The sequence below is a fragment of the Gigantopelta aegis genome, chromosome 10 (genome assembly GCF_016097555.1).
Source record: "Gigantopelta aegis isolate Gae_Host chromosome 10, Gae_host_genome, whole genome shotgun sequence".
Classification (NCBI taxonomy): domain Eukaryota; kingdom Metazoa; phylum Mollusca; class Gastropoda; order Neomphalida; family Peltospiridae; genus Gigantopelta; species Gigantopelta aegis.
Genome location: NC_054708.1, coordinates 29,156,744 through 29,179,463, shown reverse-complemented (window position 1 = coordinate 29,179,463; position 22,720 = coordinate 29,156,744). Strand labels below are relative to the sequence as shown.

The 22,720-nt window shown below is 36.6% G+C and overlaps 1 protein-coding gene across 1 annotated transcript in view; it reads right to left on the bottom strand.

The window, feature by feature from the left end:
* Positions 1–1,624: 1,624 nt before the first annotated feature.
* The window catches only part of LOC121383266 (insulin-degrading enzyme-like), a 48,811-nt gene continuing 27,715 nt past the window's right edge, over positions 1,625–22,720 (bottom strand). The window contains exons 16-29 of the mRNA XM_041513179.1: positions 22,395–22,490; positions 22,055–22,081; positions 20,998–21,080; positions 19,300–19,444; positions 17,769–17,879; positions 15,653–15,773; positions 14,250–14,341; positions 11,436–11,547; positions 8,471–8,638; positions 7,770–7,894; positions 7,150–7,297; positions 6,547–6,608; positions 4,283–4,414; positions 1,625–2,342 (exon numbers count right to left, since the gene is read on the bottom strand). Coding sequence (XP_041369113.1) covers positions 2,241–2,342; positions 4,283–4,414; positions 6,547–6,608; positions 7,150–7,297; positions 7,770–7,894; positions 8,471–8,638; positions 11,436–11,547; positions 14,250–14,341; positions 15,653–15,773; positions 17,769–17,879; positions 19,300–19,444; positions 20,998–21,080; positions 22,055–22,081; positions 22,395–22,490 — 1,524 coding nt within the window. The 3' untranslated portion in view covers positions 1,625–2,240. The remainder of the gene's footprint in view (positions 2,343–4,282; positions 4,415–6,546; positions 6,609–7,149; positions 7,298–7,769; positions 7,895–8,470; positions 8,639–11,435; positions 11,548–14,249; positions 14,342–15,652; positions 15,774–17,768; positions 17,880–19,299; positions 19,445–20,997; positions 21,081–22,054; positions 22,082–22,394; positions 22,491–22,720) is intronic.

Genomic DNA, 22,720 nt, shown 5'->3' with positions numbered 1-22,720 from the left:
CGATGTGAATCAATCATTATTACTTCAAGTTTTACGTCGGCACTGCTGAATGTTGAAGCAAACTGCGAGGGCTGCTCATATCACCTGTGTATTATTAGTGTTGTACACACAGTTTTACGTCGGCACTGCTGAATATTGAAGCAAACTGCGTGGGCTGCTCATATCACCTGTGTATTATTAGTGTTGTACACACAGTTTTACGTCGGCACTGCTGAATGTTGAAGCAAACTGCGAGGGCTGCTCATATCACCTGTGTATTATTAGTGTTGTACACACAGTTTTACGTCAGCACTGCTGAATGTTGAAGCAAACTGCGAGGGCTGCTCATATCACCTGTGTATTATTAGTGTTGTACACACAGTTTTACGTCAGCACTGCTGAATGTTGAAGCAAACTGCGAGGGCTGCTCATATCACCTGTGTATTATTAGTGTTGTACACACAGTTTTACGTCAGCACTGCTGAATGTTGAAGCAAACTGCGTGGGCTGCTCATATCACCTGTGTATTATTAGTGTTGTACACACAGTTTTACGTCAGCACTGCTGAATGTTGAAGCAAACTGCGTGGGCTGCTCATATCACCTGTGTATTATTAGTGTTGTACACACAGTTTTTGTCATGGCCTCAGTGGTTAAGCCATCGGACTACAGGCTGGTAGGTACAGGGTCCGCAGCCCGGTACTGGTTCCAACCCAGAGCGAGATCTTAATGGCTTAATAGGTAGGTGTACTGCCACTACACTCTCTTTTTTCACACTAACCACTAACAATTAACAACTAACCGGCTGTCCTGGACACAGAGCCCAGATAGCTGAGGTGTGTACCCAGGACAGCGTGCTTGAACTTTAACTGGATATAAGCACGGAAATAAGTTGAAATGAAATGAAAATATCACATTAATTGATAAAAAGTAAATCAAAATATGGCCCTTGATATTTATCACAACACAACTAGATTCTAACACATTTTTTATGATACAGTTGGCTGTCATAAAATAAAGACTGGCTGTTATAGCAGGTTCCACTGCATATTTTTTAGGACATGTAAAGTAACATTACCTATTTGGTTATGTCACCCTATGAATAAGGAATCTGATAGTTAAGTCACATTAGTCATTTAATTATGTCCCCCTTTGATTTATGAATCTGTTGACAATGGATACTACAGGGGAAAAAAAAAAATTATCATCAAGAAGTCTTATACAATATTACTGTTGTTATCTGTACTAAATATGATGTCATCATGATTTGACAAACAAAGAAAATGATGTCACACAGTTTAAAGAGTTTGCATTTATACCTCTGGACACTGGCCTCGGTGTCGTCGTGGTAGGCCATTGGTCTACAGGCTGGTAGGTACTGGGTTCGGATCCCAGTCGAGGCATGGGATTTTTAATCCAGATACCGACTCCAAACCCTGAGTGAGTGCTCCGCAAGGCTCAATGGGTAGGTGTAAACCACTTGCACCGACCAGTGATCCATAACTGGTTCAACAAAGGCCATGGTTTGTGCTATCCTGCCTGTGGGAAGTGCAAATAAAAGATCCCTTGCTGCTAATCGGAAGAGTAGCCCATGTAGTGGCGACAGCGGGTTTCCTCTCAAAATCTGTGTGGTTCTTAACCATATGTCTGACGCCATATAACCGTAAATAAAATGTGTTGAGTGCGTCGTTAAATAAAACACTTCTTTCTTTCTTTTATACCTCTGTTTTTACTGTTAAATTAGCCACACCGAAATATGTTATTTTAATACACTGTAGATTCAAAAATTAATGCAATCATGATATTAATGCGAAAAATGTGAGACATAATTCACATTAACAAATTGATGCATTTATTTTTAACTGGACTTGACGTTTGCTACAGTTAAATCATTTACTTATTTAAGTCCCTCTGTGAATTAGTAACCTGTCAACATGGCACACCATATTTTTTATAGGTCAAGTCCTGTTACTTATTTGATTATGTTCTGTGAGTTATTAATCTATCAACACTGGAAACAAAGTTTCCTATAGTTAAGTGACATGTTACTTATTTTACTGTCCTCCTGTGAGTTATTAATATATCAACACTGGAAACAAAGTTTCCTATAGTTAAGTGACATGTTACTTATTTTACTGTCCTCCTGTCAGTTATTAATATATCAACACTGGAAACAAAGTTTCCTAGAGTTAAGTGACATGTTACTTATTTGATTACGTCCCTCTGTCAATCAGGAATCAATCAACATGGACTCTGCGTTTCCTACAGCTTGGATTTCGCCTTGGCCAGGTCAATGTAAGGCTTTGCAAGCGGATACAATGCCAGTTCTCTTTTGAACTCCGACTCATCAGTAACGATGATGGGCTGTAAGAACAGAACAATAAAATCTTAAAGGACTGTCCTGAGTTTGCAGCCATTGTAAGATGTTTCCAACTAATTAAATAAAGAGTTGTTTTGTTAACTAAAATTACATATTAAATACATTTTCTTGTTTAGAATACCAATGCCTGTATATCCAATGTGTTTGGAGTCGTGTGGTAATGTTTGTAACAGTCATTTTTCATTGTACTTCGTACTACATATATATACTGAACTCCAGTGAAAACACATCACCCAATTTCCAGTTATTATTGCTATCGCAGGTGCGAGGTTCCTATAAAACACTCAATAACCCTAAGCCTTATGTACAATCTTGGGGCCTACTAGAATACACCCACTTATACAAAATCAGTTAAATGTATTCTTTTTTTCTTCTCATGTCATTTTAAAAACTTAAAATCTGACTGGTGTGTTTTCATTTGGGTTCAGTATAAGTGTTTTAGTATGTACGAAATCATTGTAAAGAAAAAATCCACTATGTGCTACCACAAACATTAGAACGACAACAAACAACTTCTCTATAGATAATAGAGACAGTGTTTTTCTAAACAAGAAACTATCTTTAATATTTAATTTTAGTCATCAAAAAAGCTCTGTACGTTGTAAACAATAGCAGCAAACTCGGGATAGTCCCTTAAAGTATATATAAAAATAATTACATATATTAAGTGTTTTTCCACAGAGCAGTGGGAGGCAAAATCCAGGAAAGAGAATCATTTTATTTATATCATGTATTTAAGGAGAAAAATTATAATTACAGTGCCTTCCACCTCCCTCATCTGATTCTGTAACAGCCTTAAGTATACAATCAATTGAAGAAAACTTTTATCATTTTCTGTTCAAAATACTTAACCTGACATCTCATCAAGTGCATTTCACACACACACACACACACACAGAGACAAACACACACAGACACACAGAGAGAAACACACACACACACACACACACAGACATACTGTGAGACACACACACACACACACACAGACACATACACAAACACAAACATACATACACAGACACACACACACACACACACACACACACACACACACACACACACACACACACACACACAGACACACACACCCTATGCCAACCCAACACCCAAGATCCAAACGCCTGAACAGCCAATCAAATGGCTATCATCTTCCATTAAGGATGGTACCATTTCCAGTCATGTGACTACTTCATAACCTTTTTGAGTTTAAGAGGAAATGCAACTTAGTGACAGGTCAGGCTAATGTATGAAACATAATTGTTAATCAAGATGTTATAGACTTGCATGGAAGGTCTCTAGAGCATCTTACACAATATGTTTAAATTATAAATTTATCTATATTTTATTGCATGCATCTAATGGGAGAAAGAGTATATTCTACTGCTCTACTTTACAGTCAAATGTTATGCACATTATATTAGGGTTCACGCTTGAAAAGAAAATTATATTTGGATTCTGGGCAATTGTTGTCAGCACTCTGACTTGTCAGTGTTTTGTTTTTACTTGCCTTATGTTATAAAACTAATACTCTCTCAAATTACTATTCGAATACAACCAGCACATTTATGAGATATTAAACAAGCTTCCATTTCATTAATTATGTTTATGTCCAGAGTGAAATAATTTCAGGCATTTAAAACTAAAACCTGCACTGATTTTAAAAAGCTAAAACCTCTGTACCATACCTATATAAAGGTCTTTTTTTCAGCATTTCATGCAGATCAAATCCAGACTATAGTAAACTTTGTGAAAATTATTTTACACAAAAAAGCTAAAATCAAATAAAAAGCTAAAAAATCACATCCCTGTAATTTTCAATTGTTACAAGCTTTAATCTTTTTTAACTTTAAAAAAAATATATATATTAGAGATGTGAGTTGCCCACCATTATTTCAATAAGAGGTGAAACATTACTGGAACTGACCTCAGGACATGTTGTTTGTACCACAGACTCCAGACCATCTGGCGACTGAGATGTCACGTTAGTGGGCTCAGTGCTGGATGCCACATGTACACACAGTTTGTGGCGCTGTGGAGCATCATGGGATATCAAAGTCTGAAAACAAGAATGAGTACAGGGGCTTATTTCACAAAACATTGTAAGTTTACATCTGCGACTAGCAGTTACACCGGGCATACATTTACATCCGTTTGGTATCTATTTCACACAGAAAATTATATCATTACGGAAGATGGATCATTTTAACGACAAAAGAAAATGAAATATATGTACTTTTAACTATATTTGTTGTACAGTAATAGTACAATAATAGTAACAAAAACTGTGCTTTAGTCGTAGATTTACGTTAACATGCAAAACTAGGCTTATGATGTTTTGTGATATTGGGTCCAGGCATGCATGAGTATTATTATTTTATTTTTACAGTCTCTGTACATAGAAAAGTAACGGTTGTTTGCGCCTCTCAAAAGTTCATTATGTAAACTACTTAAGGGTTATGTAAAAATAAATTCAACTAACTCATCTCTTTTTTTTTGGGGGGGGGGGGGGGGGTTAACTCGTCATGACCACGTAAACGAAAGAAAGAAAGAAGTGTTTTATTTAACGACGCACTCAACACATTTTATTTACAGTTATATGGCGTCAGACATATGGTTAAGAACCACACAGATTTTGAGAGGAAACCCGCTGTCGCCACTACATGGGCTACTCTTCCGATTAGCAGCAAGAGATCTTTTATTTGCGCTTCCCACAGGCAGGATAGAACAAACCATGGCCTTTGTTGAACCAGTTATGGATAACTGGTCGGTGCAAGGACCACGTAAATTATGTCCTTTGATTTAATGCATGAACGAAAACTGGGTTAAAATATGACTTAAATGAGTGTCGCACTAAAGTTATAAAGTTTGTTTTGTTTAACGACACCACTAGAGCACAATGATTTATTAGTCATTGGCTATTGGATGTCAAACATTGGGTAATTTTGACATATAGTCTTTAGAGAGAAAACCCACTACATTTTTCCATTAGTAGTAAGGGATCCCACAGACAGAATAGAACTACCACAGCCTTTGATATACCAGACGTGTTGCACTGGCTGGAACGAGATTTATAGCCCGATGGGCCCACCAATGGGGATCGATCCCAAACTGATGGCACATCAAGCAAGCGCTTTACCACTGGGTTATGCCCTGCACGTCGCACTAGAAAAACAACCTCTCTCGCAAGTTTCAGAGGCCTGGGGCCTAATTCACTAAACTCTCGCAACTTTGCGATCTCGCAGTGCAATGCTAAAAGACTTGCAAAGAGGATGCTTTGTTGTCTAGCAGAGCCTAAGAGACCTTTGTGAATTATGCCCCAGTTGTTTAATCTCTGCACTGTGGCGAGGACGTATGTCATAGGTCCTCTGTCCATGGCTGGCAGTGTTGTGATGATTTGTGTTGTATGTAACCATTTATTTTCACTTGCACGCCGCATAGCAGAATAACTAGTTAGTCCACCGAGTTACTTCATTTAATTTTCTTTTTTATATGAAATCTGTCCATGTCCTTTATCTGCCTCTTGCATAAATGGAAGGAAAGTTTTCGAAGTTGGGACTAGAACAGACTAGCAAATTCATTAGCAATGAGGTGTTTAGCGATACAAGGAATGGACACATCAGTACATCTGCTGTATTGACACGGTTATTTTAACATTTGGTCTTGAAGCAAAATAGGAAGGTAATATTTTTATTTAACGATGCACTCAATACATTTTATTTATGGTTATATGGCATCAGACATATGGTTAAGGATAATGAGAGACATGAGCTACTCTTTCCGATTAGCAGCAAGGTATCTTTTATATGCACCATCCCACAGACAGGATAGCACATACTACGGCCATTGATATACCAGTCGTGCACTGGCTGTGACGAGAAATAGCCCAATGGGCCCACCAACGGGGATCGATCCCAGACCGTGAAACAAAATAAAGGAAAGTGGCTGCCAATTAATAGGCTACTCTAATGGAACAGCAGCAGGGGTTCTTCGATATGCACACCAATCAATTCAATTTATTTCATAGCCTCCCTCCACCCCCAACTAATAGATCTGGCCAAACTGTCTGAATGTTAATCAACACTAATCAATTCAATGAATTTCATAGCCTCCCTCCACCCCCAACAAATAGATCTGGCCAAACTGTCTGAATGTTAATCAACACTAAAGTACCATTCCTATAAGTTTTACCTTATAGAATTTTAACAAATCATCTTTAGTGATTCCTTTCAGATATGCAACTTCAGTATTATCTGGAAAAACAAAACAACACAATTTTACAACACAGCATTACAGTATACCTAATTAATGGATAGCATTTCAAATTAATACAGTTACAGTTACAGTTGCAAACCAGTGAGTGAGTGAGTGAGTGAGTGGAATGATTGAATAAATGAAAGAATGAATGAATGAATGAATGAATGAAAAAAGTTTGTTTTGTTTAACAACACCACTAGAGCACATTGATTATTAATCATCGACTATTGGATGTCAAACATATGGTAATTTTGACATATAGTCTTAGAGAGGAAACCCACTATATTTTTCCATTAGTAGCAAAGGATCTTTTATATGCACCATCCCAGACAGGACAGCACATACCACAGCCAGTCGTCGTGCACTGGCTGGAATGAGAAATGGCCCAATGGGTCCATCGACAAATGAATTAGTGAATGAATGAAGGAAGGAAGGAAGGAAGGAAGGAAGGAAGGAAGGAAGGAAGGAAGGAAGGAAGGAAGGAGTGAGCGAGCCTGAAAAGAACCTTGAAAACAAGTTTAGCTGTATCACACCAACCTCTGTCAAAATGATACTGCTGTGAACTGATTTCGGCCCAGAATTTTGCATTCTGCGCCGACAACTTCTTGGGCTGTTCTAATCTCCTTGCAGCTAGAGCTTTCACGTGTTTCTGGTACTCCTCATCTGACATGCTGGATATGCATTCCTAATAAGTAACAAATAAATATATCTACATTGTATAGACAAGGCTGTGTACACAACATTATCTTATTTGACCTGGATAGAAAGAAGTGCAGAAGAAAACATGAGAACATTCAAGTTATCTCACTGTAGAAGAAGATCTTGTGGATGTGACACCCATTTAAAAATAAAAACTGAAAAGATCTTTAAATAGTTGTCAAAATTAGCTGATTTTTCTTCATTTTAGATCCAATACAAATCTAATTTACAAAAGAGAAAAAAAGCAGAAATCAGATTTAAAAAACAATTTGTTTTTTAAATGCATCCATGCATCCAATGTTTCTCTCAGATTTATATTAAGCTTATCAAAAATATTTGCCATTTCACACCTAATGATTCTTCGAAGCAACATTTCTCAATCAGTTTGAACCAGAAATGTATTATTTCTTTCCATCAGATGTTGAATGTGTTACGCCCGATTACCAGCTTTCACTTACTTCCACACTTTTGATGAAAGCTTCTACACGTCCCTCTACATAAGCTGGCGATTTGTCAGACTGGACAATGATTCTCAGCCCTTCAACTCCACTGGACCTGCGAAGTCCACTGAATACTATGTATCCTGTAAAAAACCAAACATAATAGGTATCTTTTTCAAGCTAACTTTTTCTATCTATCTATCTATCTACATGTATGTATTGATGTATGAATATCTATATATTGTATGTATGTTGAGGTTGACTGTTACATACATAGATATTTAAACACCTAAAATTTAAATTTTTCTAATGCCTCAAACACCCCTCCCCAAGCCCATGTTCATCCCAAGGGCCATCACATGACAGCCCTGCCTCGTCTTTGAAATACACACTGTGGACCCTGTAGGCCTCTGGAAATTTTAAGTCTGCATAAACCATTTATGGCTTTTGCCAAAAAAACTATAGATAGACCTTTTTATTTTGCATAACCTATTACAACCAAGTATATGTCCTAAATTTAATGCAAAATCAAATAAATTATGGATTACGCAACTTGACTTGCACGACCAACGAACTAACTATTGTTTACAATTTTTTTACGAGATCTCTCATAGAGAACTGAGTCGCTTTTTTTTATTAATTCCAGACAAAATCTACATTTTTAATGTACGCTTTTCGGAGGGTGGAAGTTGCAATAAATACATGTCGTCTTCTCTTACCGAGCTGCTCCTTGGTGCGTAGAATGTTGAAGCATGGCTCGCTGATCACCTGACAGAAGAGCTCCAGCTGCATGTTGAGTTCACGGGCCTGGCGCCCACACTGATAGTAGATCTCAACACACGAGCTCTTGTGCACCTCATTCGACTTCTTGTACATGTAGTAACACCCTGCAGAAGAAGGAGGAAAATGTTTTATTTAACGATGCACTCAACACATTTTATTTACGGTTATATGGCGTCAGACATATGGTTAAGGACCACACAGATATTCAAAGAGGAAACCCACTGTCGCCACTTCATAGGCTGCTATTTTTGATTAGCAGCAAGGGATCTTTTATATGCACCATCCCACAGACAGGATAACACATACCACGGCCTTTGATATACCAGTCGTGGTGCACTGGCTAGAGCGAGAAATAGCCCAATGGGTCCACCGACGGGGATTGATCCCAGACCGACCGCGCATCAAGCGAACATTTTACCACAGGGCTATGTCCCACCTCTAACACCCTGCAGATACAACAACAAACAGCTCAACAACTCCACACACACTAGTCGACTCTGTACAGTAAACTGTACTTTAAATATATCAATATATTTCAGTCAATTTAATTAAATTTCACCATTCAGTAGCATACATTAGTTTTTACTTAATACAGTGGTTATTATGCAGTAGCAAATAAAAAAGAGAGTTATGTCAAAAACAAATACAATGGTTATCACATATAAACGGATTAATGTTAGTGTACAGTGTGATTTTGATAAAAATAATGGGCCGAATTTAGTCTTTTTTTACGTCTTACACGCGTGTAAGTATATACTACTCAAAAGAATTTAAGGGTCAAAAATTTATAACCAAATAAGTTTCAGAGTGTATTAGATTGATGATGTAAACTACACCAAATTTTTTATTTATTGTTCCATATTTACAAAAAAACACAAATAAACGTCACTGTATACAAGAAAGTCACATGACATGCTGTCAAAGTTGAAGGTTGTCAAACATGGATTTTACACATTAGAACATTCGTTTAATAGTGTGTGAATCCACCCCTGGCGTGAATTCACTCGACACATCGTTGCCTCATGCTGTTGATCAGACGTCTGAAGAACTCTTGGGGAATGGCCTGCCACTCTGCCATAAGAAGTTGACCCAGATCATGAAGGTTGGCTGGAGGGGCATGGTTATCCCGAACTCTCCTGCCTAATTCGTCCCAGGCGTGCTCTATTGGGGCCAAGTCAGGCGAATATGCTGGCCAATCCATCCTGGCGATACCTTGTTGTCTGAGAAAGTCTGTTACCACCCTGGCGCGGTGGGGTCTGGCATTGTCATCCTGCAGAACTGCCCCGCCGCCAATCTGCTGAAGGCCTGGGAGAACCAACGGCCGGATAATCTCATTCAGATAGCGGATTCCATTCAGATTGCCATCCACCACATAGAGGGGGGTCCTGTGGTGGATAGAGATGCCGCCCCACACCATGACGCTGCCACCACCGAACCGGTGACGTTGTCTAACGTTAACGTCAGCGAAGTGCTCCCCAGGACGTCTGTAGACACGAACCCGACCGTCGTTGAACTGGAGACTAAACCTGGACTCATCAGTGAACATCACTCGACCCTACTGAACACGTTGCCACCGCAGATGAAGCATGCACCAGTGACGTCTGGCCGTTCTGTGACGTGGTATGGTGGTCGAACAGCCTGGCGACGGCAGCGTAGATTATTGGCTCTCAGACAATTGCGTATGATTTGATCAGACACTGGAGTTCCAGTCGCTGTCCGCAGATTGTCACGTAATCGGCGTGCAGTGGTTGTGTTGACATAGAGCCATATTGGTGATGTAGCGGTCCTCTCTATTTGTAGTGCTTCGGGGTCTTCCCGAACGTGGACGATTTCGAACAGAATTCGTTGCTTGGTACCGTTGCCACAGTCGGCCAACGACACTCCGACTGACACCAAGTCTCAAAGCAACATTTCTTTGCGTATTGCCATCCTGAAGCCAAGCAATAGCCCTTCCTCGATCTTCGATAGTCAGTTGAAGTCGTACCATTGTCGAATTTGGAGTGTGCACCGTACACGAACGCAAGCTCCAATTATACGGAAATTCAGCATTGGGAACATGGAATACACGTGCAAAGCGTGCAAATGAAGCGCTTTGTGAAAAAGCAAGTTATGGGCACTTAGCAGACCTTTCGCTTTCGCCCTAATTTACGTGCAAATGTAAGCATGTTTTCGCCATTAGAACTAGTTGACAGTGTCAATGACAGTGGATTTTAATTCATTTATGGGTTGCTTAGACCCACTTTCGTCAAAATGGAACAATACCATGCGTGACATTATGGTCTAGCTAATATAATTGACATTCAGAAAATAATGTCGAAAATATCGTCTGACCCTTAAATTCTTTTGAGTATACTAAATTATTACATTTACAATGCTTAAAGTAAAGTTTGTTTTATTTAACGACACCACTAGAGCACATTGATTTTTTATCTTATCATCGGCTATTGGACGTCAAACATATGGTCATTCTGACACTGTTTTTTAAAGGAAACCCGCTGTCGCCACATAGGCTACTCTTTTATGACAGGCAGCAAGGGATCTTTTATTTGCGCTTCCCACAGGCAGGATAGCACAAACCATGGCTTTTGTTGAACCAGTTATGGATCACTGGTCGGTGCAAGTGGTTTTACACCTACCCATTGAGCCACTGAGCCTCACTCAGGGTTTGGAGTTGGTATCTGGATTAAAAATCCCATGCCTCGACTGGGATGCGAACCCAATACCTACCAGCCTGTAGACCGATGGCCTAACCACGACGCCACCGAGGCCGGTTTACAATGCTTAAACACCTGCGTTTATGAAAAACAGGCTTCATAAATTTGGCCCATTAAGTTATAAATATAATCCTGTAGTTTTTGGTAACAACATACTTGCTGACAAAAAATTAATTTTAAACCATACCATTTGGTAACTGGACTTCACGAAGGCGTTTTCTCTGACTTCTTGTTAATGGTTTGGTAGCAGTTTTCTCCTTTAGTATATTCTCAACTGCACCCAATGTGTCAATAGCTTGCTGAAGTAAAGAACGAATTACATGTATACCAAGTCAAAGATAGCAAATCTCAGTAATTTAAAATATTAAAAAAAAAAAAAAGGTACTTTAAGGCTAACCAAAGAAATAAATGTTTTATTTAACAATGCACTCAACACATTTTATTTACGGTTATATGGTGTCAGATATACAGTTAAGGACTACACAGATATTGAGAGAGGAAACCCGCTGTTGCCATTTTATGGGCTACTCTTTTCGATTAGCAGAAAGGGATCTTTTATATGCACTATCCCACAGACAAGGTACTACATACCATGGCCTTTGATATACCAGTCGCGGTGCACTGGCTAGAACAAGAAATAGCCAATGGGCCCACCGGCGGGGATCGATCCCAGATCAAGCACGCATTAAGCGAATGCTTTACCACTGAGCTACGTCCCACCCTTTAAGGCTAACCAAGACACTAACTTAAAGGTATTTTATCTTAGTCACATCAAGTGTTTAGCTAATAGTATATACAGTCAAACTTCAGTAACTCAAAATCGAAGGGAACAGAGAATTAATTCCAAGTTTCATTGATCTAGGACTCATTGTTTGTGAGAAATGGAGCTACCTGTGAAATTTTAATGTTGAGCTAAACTTATTTTTAAGTCAGTCATCGGTAATGTTTAAAACTTTAACTTTTAATTCTTTTTAAAGTACAGTTTGTACACGCATGAAAATGTTGGTACCGTATATCTTCACCTACAAGTCGAATTATTTTCACCCAAAAATTATTTTATAACTTGGGGGGTCGACTTATAAGAGGGTAAAAAAATTTCACCCAAAAATATTACCGTTTTGGGGATTATTTTATAAGTTTTATTGTTGAAGTATGCCCTGTATTTATACTCAAATATGTTAATTTGATACATTTATTTTTTTATAACCTATTGTTTTTGGCATTATAACGGTTTTGGTTATTTGAAAAGGCGTGCGATCTCACTCACATGCCAAGACAACAGTCCACTTAGTTAAAATAACAGTCATCACTAATAGCAAAAATGTAAACAGTACTAACTACTTGTTGACTGAGTTTATTTTGAAATCTGGTCACTGGCATTAATGGTTGTTCAAACAATGTTTTGTCGGTGATTAACTTCATGAATATTACTGAGCTTTCCCGTAAAATAGACTGATCTCTGCAGTTCACTAGAGCAATAGGAACACACATCATTTGGTACAAAAACCAGTGTACTTTCCAGAGTTATCCTCCTTACATGTATTAATATGGTGGCAAAACATGTGATTAACCGATGATACATGTACTTTCAGTTTTATCGTAGTGATCTGTTGTCAGTGCTTATAAATAAAGTTGTTGTCTTTGCACAAAACCATGCTGTACAGTGCCATACAGTAACAGTCAAACAGCTTTCACTCTCTACTAAGGGAATATTTCGTTTTGATGCTATGTAGTTTGGTTGGAATATTATTGCGATGTACAAAACGTGAAAAACAAAGTTTGTAAAATAATTTTCTTTTGTTCAGATATTGTACATTATTGTTCTCATGTGCTGAAAATATGAAATATTTCAATATTTATAAGTTGTTTTTCATGGGTTGACTTATAAACGGGTCAATAATAAATAAAAAAAATTCGGGGCTTGAAATTAGGGATTTCGGGGCTTGAAATTAGGGGGCTTGAAATTAGGGACTCGACTTATAGCCGAGAACGACTTACAGGCGAAGATATACGGTATATGTAATTGTGAATGGCTCTTAAGGTGTCACCACACAATATAATATAATCAAACAGTCACTTGTATGATTATCTCACACTGTACTTGTCAATCAAATCAAATGTAGAATGAGCTCATTGATCAACTTCAAAATACATGATGTCATTGCCATCAAACACAGACGGCATCACAATGTATTGGTTGTAAATACACAAAATACTGAGTACACCAAATCAAGGGATATGTCAACAGGCAGAATACACACATTTAATAATAAAAACAAAAATCAACCACCTCTGTCTCATTTCATTTCACTGACAGTTATTCTTGTGCTTATGCTCAATCAGGGTTCAAGAACGCGTCATAGGCACACACACACACACCTCAGCCACATCTGGACTGTCACTCCAAGACAGGGGGTTACTGGTTAGTTGTTAGAGAGAGAGAAGTCGGTGTAGTGGTCTTACAACTACCCACTGAGGCAGCCTTATGTCTGATGGCTTTAACCACTGCACCACCGAGGCTGTGTCTACCGATAATCCTTATTTTAACTTCAGTCCCAACCATGTCAGGATCAGATTGGTCAACCGTACATCCAATTCAATGGTATCAATGTAGACACAAGTTCTAAAGTTCAATTAAAAGACGAGTCTGCTTGTATTTTGTATAATTTTTTTGCACTTTTTTGTAGGCAAAATAATGAGTATGTCTTTCCACAAAGTCTACCAACACACAACAATATGGTAAGCAAGCTCCCCCACCACCACCCTTTTTTTTTGCTTTTTGTTTTTTGGGTGTTTGGGTTTTTTTTATTGAAGGGTGTTGTGGCGCATGGCCGCCCTCCTTTAATTTCACCCAGAGAGAACACTGACAAGTGTCTTGTAAACAAGTTTCTTAGGTGACAAGACAAACATTACAATTTCACATCATAAGCGATGCAATCAGCTATCCTCATGTGGCATCACTTTTAATAATCGATCTACATAAAAATAATGATTGATATACCTGTTTTGTGATATTACCATATATCAGCGCCTCTATATACAGCTTTGATAGGAGTTGTGGTATATAAGACTGGAGCTTGTCAAGTGTGACCTCTGAAAAATAAATAAAAACAATTTAAAGTATTTAATCTTAAAGGCCCAGGACCTGGCTGGAACACCTGCTATATTGTGACCTTAAGATCAGGGAAGGAAAGATTTTTTTTTATTAATAACACCTCAACACAATATGAACTACAGATATTTTGTGTCAACGTGATTATTTTGACATCTGATCAACAAATAGAAAGAGACTAGACAAACTGCCACTGAAATGTGATATTATAGTATTAATGGATAAATAAATGTGTTCTTGTTATATTAAAAGAAAAGTAATAATTAGTATTAGGATTTCTGCCAGTAAATAATTTGAGTGTACATAATAAAAAACAAACAGACCACAAGTGCTCCTATTATATTAGGTGATTATGGGGTTAGAAATGTTTTGAAATTGGACACTGCATTTCCAGCACATTAAATTTAAAAAGCAGTTCTCTTTTCTATAATATAAATATTACAAAAATATATCCATTAATTTCAAGATTTTAGGGTATGTAATTATTATTATTATTTTTAAAATAATCTTTATTGTCCCAGAAGAATATGTAGTGCTAGGGTTGGGCCCCTAAATCACTATAATACACAGTATATATATTAGTAGCAAGGTATACAGGTAATTACAGAGACATGTCTGGTACAAAGAAATATGACTTTAAACTCTTCAAGGGCATTGACTTAAAAAAACAATAATTAAAAAAAAAAAAAAAAAAAGTAGGAAAGAATGAAAGAGTGGGGTATGTAATTTTACCCTCTGAAGAAACTCAGAGTATTTTCTAGAATTACTAAAATGAATCCAACTGAAAACTGATCAATACCTGACTGATTAAAAGCAAATGGCACCACATGCATCAATGTCCAGTTTCGTGCTAAAGTGAAACAAGGGACCAACAATGTGCTTAGTGTGTTATGACAATAAACATATCAGTTTCTTGACATCTATTGTGTGATTTTTGTTTTTGAAATTAGATTGTGTCAAAAATACGATGCAGGTTTCACTTTTCACAACTACTGACAACTTGCCAGTTTGTGCCAATTTCCAGTGAATAAAACTGTCAGTTCGCCAACTAGATTAGTACCTGTAATAATAGTTCACAGACCCAGAATTTCAATTTTGTTAAAGTCGGCTAGGTTCAGGGGCCTAATTCACAAAGGTCTCTTAGGCTCTGCTAGACAACAAAGCATCCTCTTTGCAAGTTTTTTAGCATTGCACTGCGAGATCGCAAAGTTGCGAGAGTTTAGTGAATTAGGCTCCTGTTCTCCAAATCCTTGCACAAAAAACCCCTGAAGTTTTAAATTAAACCAACAAACCATCCAGTGCTTCCAGCAGCTCATCCTTGGTCCAAAAGACCTCTGACATCAAGACCGATGTGTAGTAGATGGCGTGTTGATGAGGCTGCTCAGCAACAAAGTTGCGTAATGATCGCGCATACTAAAATAAACATTAATGCAAAGCATCAGGCAAATGAAAACATCTTTTACAAGCTTGGCAGAATAAACTGGCAATTTCTGTGTCTGCTATATTTTACAGTACAATAATTCTCAAAATGAGGAAATCTGGAATACTGTAAAAATTAAAGGGACATTCCTGAGTTTGCTGCAATTTTTAAGATGTTATCGACTAACAGACTTTTTAACGAATGTAATTACATATCAAATATATTTTTCTGCATAAAATATTAGTGGCTGTATATTAAACGTGTTTCTGATCGTTCTAATATTTGTACTAGGTTAAATTTCATTTTATTTCCTAAAATATTTTTTTTTCATACATACGAAATTACACAATGTATTTGAAGACAAAATCCAGTTTGGGCTTCTTACAAATATTAAGACGGCCAGAAACACATTGAATATACAGACACTGATATTCTAAACAAAAAAATATATTTATCATGTAATTTTAATCATAGAAATATTTTATTAGCCGGAAACATCTTACAATGCAGCAAACTCAGGAATGTCCCTTTAAGGTGGAAAGCAAAAACTGACTGTTAAACTGATTATCAGAAAGCATATTGATAATTTTGAGCAGCATTTGATTCCTGTCTCCTGTCAATTTTGAGCCTTAGATTTAAGATGCTGTTTACATTTATAAACATTTTCACACACTTATAAATCTTCTTTTTTTCTTTTTTTTTAACAACACCACTGGAGCACATTGATTAATTAATCATCGGCTATTGGATGTCAAACATCTGTTAATTCTGACTCGTAGTCATCAGAGGAAACCCTCTACATTTTTCCTAATGCAACAAGAGATCTTTTACATGCACTTTCCCACAGACAGGAAAGCACATATCATGGCCTTTGACCAGTTGTGTTACACTAGTGTGGACAAGAAAAAAAACAATCAGCTGAATGGATCCATCGAGGTGGTTTGATCCTGCGACGTAAGCACCTCAAGCAAAAACTCAACCGACTGAGATAAATCCCACTTCCTTATAAATCGTATGCTGGAGGGGAGAGGGGAAGTGTTAATGCCAGTATATGCTTTATTAACCCCCCAAAAAACCTACATAAGTTTCGAAATCGACATTATTTTTGTATGATGTACATTTTTAGGAGTGAGGCAAAGGGTAGCAAAAATATTTATGCTCAGTATGCCTGTGAAAATACTGATAATTATGAATGGCCCTTAACAAAAATATTGTCTAACGAAAGGAAAACAATATTTTTCAAGCTCTCAAATCCAAAGGTATTATCTTTCAAACCTAATGTAGTTGTGTTAAAAAAGAAAAAAAAAAAATTCTGCAAAACAAAGTACTCTCTTTTTGTATTAGCATCTACACTGTAGATCATTGTACTTTCTAACATGCTGATTAAAATTTCATTTGGTAAATAATATAAGTAAATATTTTTAAGGCCGAGTTACTCTTTTGGGATTATTAGTAATGGGGATAATTTTATAATACATTTGGCCAAAAAATAAAATTGGCCTATAGAACTATAATAATCATAATTTATTAAGTTAACCCTATGAACCAGAAAAGCCGGTTTTCCGGCTAGATGTCATTTGACATATACCCAAGAAGCCATTTTTTTATGCTGGAAGCCCAGAGTGGAGGTAATTGAATTTTTTTTTAAATTTAGGGTTCAAAGTTTGTTTTGTTTAACGACACCGCTGGAGCACATTGATTAATCAATCATCAGTTATTGGATGTCAAACATTTGGTAATTCTGACACACAGTCATTAGAAGAAACCCACTACATTTTTCCTAATGCAGCAAGGGATCTTTTACCACGGCCTTTGTCCAGTTGTGGTGCTCTGGTTGGAATGAGAAAAAAACCAAATCAACTGAATTAATCCACCGAGGTGGTTCGATCCTGCGACGCAACCACCTCAAGCGAGCATTCAACAAACTGAGCTAAATCCCACCCCTTTAGGGTTCAAAGGGTTAAAATAAAAATAATAATGACACATACCAAGTCTTTAATGATCTCGTATCTCTTTGGGTCAAGTTTAAAGCTTGTCAGCTTGTCGAGCACTTTCTTCAGGAGAACATGCTGCTTCTCATTGTACCCTCGGACAGACAGCTACAACAACAATCATATTGTAATTAAACCATATTGTAATTAAACCAGAAATTAATTAATCAAGAAGCACTGCGTTTTTCAATATTTTTATTAACGACAGTGCTAATCAATTTCAAAATTGGTTATCCACTACTGTTTAATATTTTTAAAAATTGTAGAACAATCTCTGAAATTTGCATAGCAAATTACATCATACTGAACAAATTACTAATAATTTATTTATTTAAAGTACCAATAAAAAAATTCCATTCTTTACAAAACAAACAAATTTCAATGTTGCTACAACAACTTAGTTGTTTTAGGAAGGTAAGCACTCATGGACCCTTTTAATCAATTAAGTATACACAATACTGAATCAAAACCTTAGTCTCCTCGATCTAGCTATAATCTGTTTAAATGTGAGAATATGGTTAAAGTGTACTCTATGTAACGGACTGTCAATTTTTAACAGCAAAACAATCTCCAAGTACTGTGTTTATAATACCTTAAACTTTTCTAAATTTGATGCCAACTGACTGCAATTAATTACCTCTTGAAAATGTTACATTTCACATAACCAGATGATCAGCAACTTCGAATGTTTGAATATTCAGATGTGAAATCAATGTATGTTGGGAGTGTACAAGAATGAGAATGGCAAATAACAAAAAATCCAGTTCAAATATTTGTGTGACTGTGCAAGGCCAAATGCTATGTTGGGGGTCTAGGCATGGGAACAAAATTTGATAGGTGTGTTGAGGGATGTGAAGCAGATTTATGATGTTGTAATGCTGCGTTCATTATAAGTCGTGAATATCGAATTTCCCAATTCATAGATCACGAAGAGCATTCATTTGGCGAAATAACCCATGAACTGGGATAGGATTTTCTTCTCAATCTTCACAACTCGTGAAATAATGGTGGAACACACACAAATCATTCATTGTCTGTAAATCACTGAACACTCTCCACTTGGTGAAGGCGTGTTCACAGTTTGGAACTTGTGAATTACTGATATTTATAAACACCAAATGAATGCAGTATATATCAGAAAATCATTTTAACATTATTGCTTCTGTGCACCTGGTATGCAAATATATTTATTTTTTATCTTTGGTGAAGTAGAAGGGTTATGGGATGAATTGAATCGTAGACTTTTTAAAATGTTCCTTTCATTGACAAAATTAAATAAAAATGAGAGACAATCAATCTGAAAGAATAAGTTATACAATGTTGATTTTTAAAAATTATTATTATTAAAATATTGTAGCAGAATGAACAGGAATAAAATTTAGCCACCCCACACACACCCACCCACCCCACCTACCGCAATCAAAATATGCATCTGTTTCTGATAGTCTTTATGAATGTCCCTGTCCAAAGACTACCAACAAGTTGTAAACCCACCAGCTCCAAACTGAACTATGCCGAACAGACTCACGTGTATTCCGTATATGGAACTGTCCAGACTGTAGTAAAGACCTGCCAGCTCGGCGTCATAAGCGTATTCGTTGAGGGAATCGCTGAACAGATTCACAAACAGGCTGTTCATGTTGGCATGTGCTGGGTCATTGTAAGCCAGAGGACTGCAGTAGAGAAAATATTTAATTCTTATTACATCCCATCAAGCATTCTTACAGTACTGCTAAAGCAAATTTTTGTATCTCCTTAGTTCAAGGCCCATAACTCAAACACAAAATTTCAGATCAATATCTTGAGGCATTATGAAATAAAAGTCTGGAAAACTAAATTTTGTGTCAAAGTTCAAGAGCCAAGAATGGGTAAATTGGTATGAAAAGTTAAGTTTGTTTTGTTTAATAGCACCACTAGAGCACATTGATTTATTAATCATCGGCTATTGGGTGTCAAACATTTGGTAATTGTGACATAGTCTTAGAGAGGAAACCTGCTATATTTTTTCATTAGTAGCAATGGATCTTTTATATGCACCATCCCAGACAGGATAGCACATACCATGGTCTATGATATACCAGTTGTGGCGCAATGGCTAGAATGAGAAATAGAATCGGCATGAAAGGCAAACTTGATCTCTAACAATACATGATAAACCATCACACAACATTTCAGCTCAATATCTTGAGGCATTGTGAAAAAAAAAAAAAAAAATCCGGAAAACTATATGGACAGATGGACAGACAGAAAGACTGAAAGACAGTCAGACAGACAGAAGGACGAATGCGAAACTAATAAAAAGGAATTCATATCAGATGCCCTGACATGTCATGGTTTATTTATGCAGTCATATATTTTTAGAGGTTTTTTTCACCTATGTATGAGATTCAAGAGCTAATGTATTCTTTGTGCTGGGGTGTCATTAAACATGCATTCATCCATTCATTGCATGTATGTTTTTAAAACTATTTTCATGCTTATAACTATCAAGGTTCAAGCACTATGTGCTAGTCACATACATTAGCTATCTGGGCTGACTTTTTCGGGACAGGGGTTAATAGTTGTTAGTGGTCAGAAAGAGAGAAATTGTTCTGATAATCTTTAAAAAGTTAAAGTTTGTTTTGTTTAATGATACCACTACTAGTGGCACTACAGCACATTTACTTATTAATCATCGGAATTTAAAAAAAGTTTTAAAATCTTATAACCTGCTTTATTAGATTATAATGTTATTTTTAAAAATAATTACAGTAGAATCTCGATGGGTCGAACTTGGAAGGGTCGAATACACCGCAACGCTCAAACCAACTATTACGTTGTTGACCAAATGGTTAGGTTGAACTACATGATCAGTTGAACACCGGCAGGGTTCAAGCCAACGGTATTCAACTGTAATTGCAACTGTAATTGCAACTTTTTCAACATATTAGAACATCATATTAAGCTGTTTTTCACTTTTATAACTATAATTTTATTAGAGGTACTTCTGATCGGGATTTTTAAGGTTCTGCATCAAGTGCATTACCCAGATGACTAATTTTTATCCTGACAATTTATTGTCAAACCTCCAATGGTACTTTGGTAGAGAGACAATATCAACAAGTGGAAACCTGTAATTCCTAAAATTTTGTTAACAAAAAGACATATTTAACCTTTTCTTTCTTGTTTTCAGCCTCAAAATATACATAATCATCTTGCGAACAATACATTAAAAAATATTATATACCTAGTCATATCAAAACTCATGCAGGCTTTTGGCAACAGGAATTTGTCGTCTTGCTTGAACCATAATCTGGACATTTCACAATCCTGCAAATAAAACAACATCACAGAACTGACGATAAAACTGTATTATGTAAAGCCAGCATAGAGGGTAATTAAACCTACAATTCAAAATAATCTTCAGTAAGTAAAGGAAGGAACGAAATGTTTTATTTAATGAAGCACTCAACACATTTTATTTACAGTTATATGGCGTCGGACATATGGTTATGGACAACACAGATATTGAGAGAGGAAACCCACTGTCGCCACTTCATGGGCTACTCTTTTCGATTAGCAGCAAGGGATCTCTTATATGCATCATCCCACAGACAGGATAGTACATACCACAGTTTTTGTTACATCAGTTGTGGAGCACTGGCGGGAACGAGAAATAGCCCAATGGGGCCACTGACGGGAATCGATCCTAGATCGATGGCGCATCAGGCGAGCGCTGTAACACTGAGTTACATCAAAATATTTCTGCTTAAAACCAAGTGGGCTAATATAAAGAGTTACACAGACGTAAGATTTGAGTATTTGACAATGTGTAATAAAATAATATATCAATCGGCTGTTATTGTAACACATTTAGAATAGCACAATCAGTTAAAGTTGAAATTATAGTTACTGTAAACAAAGTCAGGAAAACCTTACTCAAAGCCTCTTGCACCTACAGGTTAAAAACATTATGCTTCCCTTTCTTAATTATTGACAAGAAAAGCTTTCCATCTGCCCTAATGTTTTCTAATATTCATAATATTCAACAAAAATTATAACAAATAATTTACAGTAATCCAAGGAAAAAAATATGCATGTATAAATTTTACGTCATTTGTGCCAAAGTTGTTACATTTATACGTGAACATTACTTTCAAGATACACGCTGCAGATATAAATTGTTGTTCACGAAATGGCCACATTGCAAATATGTGCTAATGTGTGTATTCATGAAAACAACCCATGTAGCAATATTAATCTGGTTTGCAGTTTTTACGTTAAGAAACAGCACTACAAAATACCTTGATAATTTCTGGTACAGGAGATATCTGAAAATATATAAAAAATCAGTGTTAAATATACATGTAGTATATCTGGAGACTAAAACTGAGGTTAGAATTTTATATTTATTAGTACTAAATTTAGAGAACTTCATGAGACAGACAAACATTTTAATGGTGTGATAGTGTGTATCATCATATTACAATAACACTTACTGTATTTTGACAAACAAAAAAACAGATAAAAATTAAAAGAAATACAGCCAAGTGAAAGTTTTTAGAGGCACAAACTTGAAGGTCTGTCTGTCTCTCTGTCATAAAAGCTGATTATTTTGTATGCTAAATGTATAGTGTATCATACCTCAGCCTCCCTTGGAGTAATGTCAAAGTTTGATGCAATAAATTCATTCCTGTCTGGTAAACGAAGATTTTCATGGTAACCACCATTGTTCCATATCTAAAAAAACATAAAAAGTCATGTACTTGTTCATAACATTTAATCATTAATTATTTTTTCCCCTCCCAAATGCACAATTTGTCACAATGATAAACAATTCCAGATAGTAACATGTGATTCCTTTGATTCTTGGAATGTCTTAAAAGTAAAGCTAGGGGTGTGAGACGTAGACCACTGGTAAAGTGTTCAAAAGATGCACAGTCGGTATAGGATCGATACCCACTGATGCA